The 9,728-nt window shown below is 40.3% G+C and overlaps 1 protein-coding gene across 3 annotated transcripts in view; it reads right to left on the bottom strand.

Moving 5' to 3' along the window:
• Positions 1-780: 780 nt before the first annotated feature.
• HNRNPM (heterogeneous nuclear ribonucleoprotein M) overlaps positions 781-9,728 on the bottom strand; it is a 59,678-nt gene continuing 50,730 nt past the window's right edge. For 2 of the 3 annotated variants that reach the window (XM_038384495.1, XM_038384497.2), the window contains 5 exons: positions 9,518-9,592; positions 8,306-8,404; positions 3,347-4,125; positions 2,963-3,014; positions 781-1,219 (listed from right to left, as the gene is read on the bottom strand). In XM_038384495.1, the coding sequence (XP_038240423.1) occupies positions 1,056-1,219; positions 2,963-3,014; positions 3,347-4,125; positions 8,306-8,404; positions 9,518-9,592 (1,169 nt within the window). In that variant the 3' untranslated portion in view covers positions 781-1,055. The remainder of the gene's footprint in view (positions 1,220-2,962; positions 3,015-3,346; positions 4,126-8,305; positions 8,405-9,517; positions 9,593-9,728) is intronic. The other variant, XM_043502871.1, reaches the window with a different exon arrangement.

The following is a 9,728-nucleotide window of genomic DNA, read 5'->3' as shown; positions in this document are numbered from 1 at the left end:
GGAACTTTTGACAAATTTAGGTGCTGAGTGAGTTTAGGCATTTACAAAGTTAGGCAGCTGCTGAACAGGGGGTTTGTGGATCACAATGGTGCCTAAAACTGGCACCTAAATCCCTTTGTGAATGTGAGCCAAAGAACTACTCGCGTGAGAATCAGTCTCTCAATTTATTTATTTCTCCCCACCTCATCTCAGACATGTTTTCATCTTCACATACTGGGAGACAGCTAATTTGCTGCATTTCGCTAGAAGTACTTCCTGTGCTACTATCACACTTCACTACTTAGTTAATATCTTAGATAGAAATTAAAAATGGTTTCTTTTCTGCTCTGGGTATGGCTGGAACGACAGCATGCTACAACATGGTCTACTCCCTTAAATAAGCCTAGGTAATGGCAAGAAACCCTGTTCTCTACAATGCAGTTCTTGGACAGATCACACTGTTACAAGATGTCTTTTGAAACTATGGCAGTTTCCACTTGGGTTCCTGCTGCCAGCATGAGACTAAGAGTGAAATCCACTGAGGTGGGGCCACCTGTTTTCAAAGCCATTCAGCTATTGAGGCTAGTGTGCAAGAATCAGGATTATTTAAATTTTCTCAAGTTGTGCTCACACATCTTTGAAAGTTTTAGAAGATGGTTTAAGACATTCCTAGGTGCTTCCAGACATGAGCTATATTTCACAGCACATGCATTTTAGGTTACTCTACTTACTATTCTACTTATTCTATTTATAATAAGACTTAAGCATAAGATTTGCTGCCAGTAATTGATGCATCCATGATTGAAAGCTTTCAGTAACTGGCATTTATTATCAAAGTCATACCGCATACATCTGTAATGTCAATAAGATGCCACAACTACAAAAAAGATTGTGCACATTGCAGTTTCAATGCAAAACAGTAAAATGGAAATCCATTTGTTAAAAAAAGTAATTAAAATTACTCCAGAAAGCAACCGAATTGTTGTAATGTCTTTACATCCAGTCAAATTAAAATGGTTAACAAGAAAAATACAAATTCAAAACATCTGGTATCAGTGTTTAAAAAGGCAACTAATTTAAGCATTTCTATCAATTCGCACATCAATTTCCCTGCCACGAAGCTGTATCCCATTCATCATTCGGCAAGCTCTTTCAGCCACTTCTGGGGACTCAAATCTAACGACACCACATCCTTTGGATTTCCCATTCTCCATCTTGATGTCTGCATACAGCACATGACCTGCAAGAAAAAAAAAAAGGGTGGGGGGCAGGGGTGTTTAGTGTAATGAAATCACTACATGAAGCTCAATACCTAACCAGGTTCCTACATGAAATGATCCTGTGATTAAAAGACTCTGAAACGTCTCCAATAGAGCATTCCAAATACAGTGGTAAGTTTCAGAGCAGCAGCCGTGTTAGTCTGTATTCGCAAAAAGAAAAGGAGTACTTGTGGCACCTTAGAGACTAACAAATTTATTAGAGCATAAGCTTTTGTGAGCTACAGCTCACTTCATCGGATGCATTCAGTGGAAAAAGATGTACATTTAGAACATATTTTAGAGTCAAATGCAGCAGAAACATTTCAGGTATGAATGACTATACTTTTATATAAAGGATTGTTCTCAAAATTGAACATTTGCCTCACTTAAGATATTTGATTGGAATCTGTTTCTCTTTCCACTGATTACCACATTCAAGTATTTCCCAGTTTTAGGAAGATGCAGCTTGACTCAGTTTTCAGAGAGCCAGACAAGACTTGCCCCCCTTTTTAAGGAGTTCACAGGAAGGGTGCATAGATGCACCTCTATTTGTAGTGAAGGCCACAGTGAAGTATTGTAGTTATTCCGTTGGAATGAACAAGGAGTCAGCATATGGGACTAACTATAGATAAGTAAAACTCGTCAAACAGCTTCATATCTGGCATCCCCCTTCCACGATATCCCTACAAAGCCATTCCAGCAAAATACATGAGCTACATCATTTTAAGATTAATCTGTTGGATCAATCTACCCACATCCAGAAATCCTTCCAGCACAGCAGGGAAAATACGTGTCAATTAACTGAATGGTTCTAAACTTAATTTGTGTTCTGAAATATATTTCTACATGGAAGGCATATATCATCTGTGCCAGCAGTTAATCTTTTCCATACTGTGACTACATAAGAGGAAGAATTTCTGAATCTGCCTCCCATCTAGTCCAAAAGACAAGCCCTTCTGGACCTACTGGAGACCTGCCACCCTCTTCATGTTGAGACCCCATGATGTACATAATTAACTCTTGTAAATGAAGCAATTTCCTCCTTTCACTTTAGCATTACATTACTGGAGATGATTTAAAGATTAAGTTGAAATCTTACCAAATTCCTTTAATCTTTTATTGGATGAATCTGGTAAGACACAGGACTAGAGTTTTAAAGTGAAGACGAGTCATGAAATTTTGGTATTAATCTATAACCAGAAAGTGGAATTCTGGGCCCATGGCTCAATGTCAGAGAAAACACTATTTTAGTATTGAGTAGGTTTTGGGCATATTTACACTAAAAAGTTTTCCATTGGAAGAGTACTTAGAATTGTCTGATCTATTAAACTCCTGTAAGAAACAATTATCTACAGTTACTGGTAGGGAGAGGATTACTAGTAAGCCTGATTTACCCAGGCTGTCTCCAACTATTGAAAGAAAGACGTACAATTACTGCATGTTACTTTTGAGAGAATACTCTCAATGGAGAGTATTGCCACTAGAAGGCAGAATTATAGAAGAGGATAAAAACTTGATACAGTTGATGACTGTAACAAGCATTTATTCAAAATACAAGTTTTTGCTAATATCTAATATTTTCCTAGGTTTGTATGAAAAGTTTTGGTTAAGTAGTACAGGCAGCAATTGAAGTTATGATTCAGAAAGAATTTGTCATGTTACATAATGATTTTCTCTTACAGTAAGTTGTTTTGGAGGTTCTTCAGTAGCATAAAGTAACTTACCACACTCATTAAATTTGTCCTTCAGCATTTTCCATGTGAAATCAAAAGGAAGCTGGAGAAAGAAAGCAGTCATTCACTGAGAATCTATTCCATGGTTGATCAATAATTAATTGCTAACACCGAAATACAAAACACACAGCATTTACAGGTGCAGAAGATTGTGTGTCCAGTTTGTATCAATTAAATTAAATTATTCTACTCAGACCCTACATAACTTTTCCCTGTGCCGCATTAATACATTTGATTGAGACTACACAAATACTTAAGATAGTCTAACTGAAGCCATCAAAATGTGCAACAACTTAAGAGGATGAAGAAATGCTAGTACTAAGTACCAACACAAGAGTTCTGTGCAGTTATCTAGATTAGGAAAGCGTTACTCACATTTCTCACAAATATCTGGCAGGCTTTTCTGGCCACCCCAGCTGCAGGTCCTCCGGTTCCTCCAAGAGTGCCTGCAAAACTGCCTGCGAAGTTTCCACGATCCATGTCCATTGTTCTTTCAAAACTGCTTCCCATTGCAAGTCCCATCCGATCTATACCTGCCCCCATTCCCTGGCCCATGGTAGGCCCCATTCTCTCCATATTAGTGGCACCCATGCGATCCAATCCCATTCTCTCCATACTAGTGGCACCCATGCGATCCAATCCCATTCTCTCCATACTAGTGGCACCCATGCGATCTAGTCCAGTTGGCATTCTATCTATAACTTGCCCCATTCCGGTTCCCATTCCAGCAGGTACCATACGATCCATACTTAGACCCATCCTATCCATGCCAGAACCCATGCGATCTACTCCTGATCCCATTCTGTCCATAGTTGTACTAACACGATCAATAGCAGTACCCATTCTATCAATACCAAAACCTATTCCAGAACCCATTCTTTCTATACCAGAACCCATTCGCTCAATGGTTGGGCCCATTCTGTCAATGCTAGAAGCTATGTGGTCTATGCCCAGAGGGGCCATTCGATCAATTCCTGGGGCCATTCGATCTACATTAGAACCCATGCGATCCAAAACAAGACCCATTCTATCTATTTCAGACCCTACTCTCTCCATCCCATGTCCCATCCCAGAAGGTATTCTTTCTATTCCCGCACCCAGACGATCGATGCCGGGTGCCATCCTCTCAATTCCAGGAATGCTAGCACTTCCACCTAGAACACAATACATTGAGATTCATTATTTGTGATCATGTGACGAGGATATTAAATTTGATGCACCTGGATATTCTTGATGTTTGAAACTACAATTTGTTACTAAATTTGTTAGTATCCCGTGTATTCTGTAGTTGCAGATTCTGAAGCAGAACTGTGCTTGAGAACCTAGGTTTTTTTTATTAGAAGTCAAGTTTCTAGCCCTTATGCATAAAGCTTTCAAATGTCAACCAAATGTAAAGAGATGCAGTGTTTGAAACAGTTTGCAAATTCAAGAGAAACAGTTGTTGGACTTGTGTTCACAGCTCACAGCAACAATTTAAGTGTCATTTCAGCTGTCAAAACATAAGCCTGCTCATACAGTGGCAGATATTGGGGTTGGGCAGTGAGGTAGCTAGTTGCTGAGAGTAGAATGAGTTCAAGACCCTTCTCCCAAAAGGATCGGATTAGACTCTGCTCCTGCCAGCCAGAAGAGATGCAAACCAAGAGTTTTAGCTTTCTCCTGGGTGCCAAAACCAACAGATTCCATGTAATACAGTGCAAGCATTCACTGCCAAGGCAAAAGCCTGCAGTATATTTAGCTTTTTAATGTGGAGAGAAGCAAACTTAATTATTTCTTTGATTTTAGTGTGTACTGATCATATCATTTCTGTGTATTCCTCCATTTCTGAATGCTCCTAAATCTGCTACAGAAGGTGCATCTGTTTCAGAAACCAGAAGGCCTTTCCATACAATTTGGATGTCACTTGCTGTGGAATACAGGGTCTCATTAGTTGAGTTTATAGGTAAATTACTTTTTAAAGTTCTGTATGTATGTCTGCCAAGTGTATATTAGGGTTGCAACCAAGTCCTAGTTTTGTCACCAGTAATTTAGGCTTGGAAAATCTGTTTGGCCTGAAGAGTGTCAGGTTTATTGTTAAGGCAACACTAGTGACAAGTATTCTGCAAACTACAGGAGTCATTTCAGTTATCACCCATGTCTAAAGTTTTTGAGCACATCTAGCCCCAAAAATCAGCTATGCCACACCAAAAAACTTTCCCTCATCTCCTTGAAAAGATGTGCACTGGCTAGAAAGCAAGCTGTGATTAACTTAACTGTTTGACTTTTGGCAACAGTCTGAGCAGGATTAGGCACTATATGCAACTGTGTGAACATGCTGCCATCTATTGAGCAATTGTAGCTTAGCAAAGAACATATGGTATTTGTACTGCTGACAGCTAACATCTTCAGCTCATGCCTAGGGAGTAGTCTCATCTAGCAGGTGTGTTTTATTATGAAGGAATAAGCTCTCGGTATTTAAATGTTGCATGCTCATTTATATCTTAAGACAAATTTGAACCCCACTGTGACAAAGGGAAAAAAGGGTATGTTTAGGCTTAGGCTCCTTTACAACTTCCCAATGTTTCTGAAGAATGATTACGCTGATGCAATCTGACATTTTTGCAAACAGTGCTGACATAGTACACCACAAAATTTTAACAGTAATAAAAGGGCCTGACATTTATTTGGTCTTTCTTTCTGGGCCCGAGGTGGGAATGTGGTACAGACAGCACAACGTGCCAGGGAATGGTTCTCCCTGAATCATTTTAGGCATCCGATACGTGCATGAGATGCCAGGAAGAGCACTGTGCAAAATGTGCACTGCTTGAACTAGTGTTTCTTCACACTGGGATCATGTATACGAAACAATAAAGCTGCCCTTAAATTTACGATCTAGTCTAAATCTAAACTAAACTTATTCTAAAAACTATAAAACTTCAGCTAACATAAGCTAAGGTAAAGGCAGTACATAAGTGAATAAGAGCGGTTCACATCCTTTCATTGATGTGGTTAGCAGGTAGATTTTAAACATAGACTTGTTTAAAATGAAGGTTGGTTACTTATAACCAGAGTTCTCTGACAGCAGAAAAACTAAGGAATTTAATTTGGACTCCATAGGAACAGGGAAAGGGTGTGGGGGTGTGAATATGCAGAATCCATCTCGAAGAACTCCAGTTACAGGTAACCAATCTTCATTTCTCCAAGTGTCCTCTGCATATTCTTACTCTTGGGACAGCTTGGCAACCAACACAGTAAATTGGATGAAGCGATGTTGAGTTCTACTTGCACAGGTTTGGAGTACCACTCTACCACACTGGGATTGGATGCCATATCCAATGCATAATGTATTGTGAAAGTGTGAAATGATTTCCACATACCAGCTCTGTATCTCTCAAAATAAGGGGAATGTGTTTATTTAAAAAAATGTAGATTTGATTAGAGCCATAACAATGAGCATTAAATGGACTAGAAGAGGCACTGTCTAACCCCTCAAAAAAATATCATTAGAAAATATAGAACGGTTGTCCATGTGAGGATGGAAAGCTGATATTGCTACTAAGTGATAGAACTAACTGCCAAACCCTGATGTGTTAGGTGCAGTAAGTTATCCAGGAGATAATGAATTGAGGACTGCATTGGCAAAAGACCAGATGGAAAAACACTTCCACTTCGACATGGTGGAGGACTTTCTACTATTCAACAAGTCATTTGCTTGGAGCAAGTTCAGACTCGTCCAGGATTTAGCCATAGAGCGTCCAGGCTGTTAAATACCTGCCCATAGGTTTGGATGCAATAGCTGACTGTGATCTTGTGAGATTAAGTCTAGGTCTAATGAAAACAAAATCAGAACCTCCAGTGACAGATCCAGGGGAGTGGGGAACCAGTGCTGCCTGGGCCACTCTGGGGCTATTAACATAGACAGCATGATCCCATTTGATCTTTAGCAACACTGTGTAAGAGTGGAATTGGGGGAAAAGCATAGAAGGGCTTTTCCAGGGTATCAGGAAAGTGTCTGATGGAAATGGGACTGCCACCTGGTAGATAGCATTTCCTGTTGGGCTTTGGTTGCAAATAGACCTATGTGGGGATTCCTCCACTCTGGAAAATGCATCTGGTCAGAGACCCCACGTGGAGACTCAAACGATCCACTTTGGCACTCTGCCCACTCATTCTGTGCTCTAGAAGACAAGAGGCTTCAAGAAAGATTGAACTTGCACTCCAATATTCCATTTCTGAACTGCTTGACACAGTGCTGCCTGTTGAGGTAAAACATTGCCACTGTGTTATCAGAGAACAGACCTTTCCCCGACTAACATAGGAAAGCCTGACAGGAAAGGCACACAGCTCATAAGTCCCTGATGCTGATATGTAGGGCGAGGTCCCCTTGGGGGCCATAAACCCTGCATATGGAGGGGAACAGATGAGACATGTCCATCAACAAAGACTGAGGGCAGACAAAGACAATGCCTACATAAACACTGACTGGGTCTCTTCACCAGTCTAGAGAAGTCAATGCTCAAGAGGGCACATTTAGCAGAGCTGCAATGCTGAAGATTTGATGAACAAACAGAGGTCAGCCAACTCTGAAGAATCATGAGATATAGGCTGGCATGCTGGACTACATATGTGCACAAAGCCATATGCCCCAGCGCCTCATACAGTTCTGAGCTGTTGTGGGTAAGCACCGAGATCTACAACAAGAGATTGAACTGTTTGGAACCTTATATCGGGAAGGAAAGCTCTGGCCTGAGTAGAGTCCAGCACTGCTCCTATGAACTCTATCCTCTGATCTGGGCAAAGTAGCTTTTTCTAAGTTGATCAGTAAACCCAGGGTTTTACCAGTTGACTGAAAGAGAGACTGGACAGTACCTGAGCCTTGGACCAGCCTCTGACTAGCCAGTCATCCAGGTAAGGGTAGACTTGTACTTGGAGCCTCCTCAGGAAAGCAGCTACCACTGTCGTATCTTTTCTGAAAGCCCAACAAGCTGCTGACAGGCCAAAAGTAGCACGGTGAAGAGGTAATGAGAGCTGTCTTAGGTGGTAAGGAGGAACTAGAGCAGCTCTTTATACCAGCATACAATGGTACGCAGCAGCAGAGAGCACTTGAGTCAGGCTAACATGTACTCACTTGAAGAACCACTCAGTCTGGGATACCTCCCATACAGCTCATGAAAATACTTAATTTCTCAAAAGGCATGATTTCAAATACATTTTAGGGAGTACACTAAATTTTAGTCAAAGTTGTAACTAGATTCTCATGCCACAGCATAAGTGATTATTCCGAACATTACTTGTAACTATTGTACGCACAATTCAGATGAATAGCACATAGCACAAATACAGCCTTTGTTTGCTTACCTATTCCCCTGTCCAGGGTGTCTCCAAAACTACGAGACATTCCCATCTCATTTCTTCCAAAGTCTCTGTCAAATCCTCCACCCATGGCACGATCCATCTCTGCAGAAAGTATTAATTTAGTATATTTCCAGGACATCTTAAGACAACCTGAAGAGAACGTCTCTTGTAATATTTTAGCAGGTGAACTGTGAAACAATTTTTGCCATGTACTGCTTCTTAGAGATACAGATCTACCCACACCCCACACACGTGGAGTATTTTTTTTGATTTTACTCACACACACACTTTGAAATTTCAGATCCTCGCATTTCCTTTTCCTAGTGGATCTTGGCAAGGTGTTTCGAGGACCTGTATCTATGGATTACATAGGACTAACCCAAGCTCCTGCTCTATCCCTTAACAGATCAACCCTCCTATCAACCTACTTATGATGATGTGGGAGCCAAACCTTGTCAGGTACAACTGTAATATCACTCTATCCAGGTCCTCCCAAGAGCTAGCCAAGATTTTCTCAAAGTTAGGATTTAATATTTCAGTGTTAGAAAGTGGTCAGGAAAAGCTCTTGAAATTTTAGGCTGTTTTATATCCCATAAGAGCAAACACATTTATTTTTAAATGTGAATCTGCAAGGGAAAGATTGGTGATCATTTTTGCTTCTTCAGGATGAAGAAAGGCTGAATGAGTTTTTAAAACAAGGGTTTTCCTAATTTTATTTACATGTGAAGGTGTAAGGTCTTATCCATCCCTCAAGACTAGGGAGCTGAGTAAAAAGGGCTATCAAGTGAAACCTGAGCAACTGAGGGGGAAAGGAATTTTTAGTCAAGCTGCTTGGAACTGTTGGCATCTTTAACTGAAATATTTAAGAAGTGGAAAATGAGAACTTTGTTGAAGATGCATCACTCCCATTCCTACAAGAAAAGATTGAGAAAACTAGTTTTTTTCCAGGGAGACCTACAGCAAAAGTTAAACTTGACACTGCTGTTATGGCTAGTGGTAAAAACGAGCACAAAAAAAAGCTTTCAGGTTCTCTTTACACAATATAAAGGAAATGCGTTCTTTTCCTTTCTTTTGTAAGTAGCCTTAAAGCATACAATACTCTAACAGGACGGCCAACCATTACTAATTCAATCAGACCATCCAAATTTGAAAAGAGTTCCATGACAAGACATTTACTGAGGCTGGGGATCTATAATGTAGGAATCAGTGCCTCACCACTCATTCTGCCCATATTCATTCCAGATGGAAAGCGACCCAGGTTGTCTATGCCACCAAAAGGACCCTCCATCCCTGAAACAAATCATAGTATCTCTAAGATAAAGGTAACATTAAAAATTACATTTCAAATAAGTCACCACACTGAATCAGAAGGCATTATTCCACCTATTTACTCTTTGGTAATATTGCTAGGAATATTCTACGAAAA

This window comes from Dermochelys coriacea, chromosome 25 (assembly GCF_009764565.3).
Source record: "Dermochelys coriacea isolate rDerCor1 chromosome 25, rDerCor1.pri.v4, whole genome shotgun sequence".
NCBI lineage: Eukaryota > Metazoa > Chordata > Testudines > Dermochelyidae > Dermochelys > Dermochelys coriacea.
The sequence above is the reverse complement of the archived record's forward strand: the minus strand, read 5'-3'. Positions and strand labels throughout refer to the sequence as shown.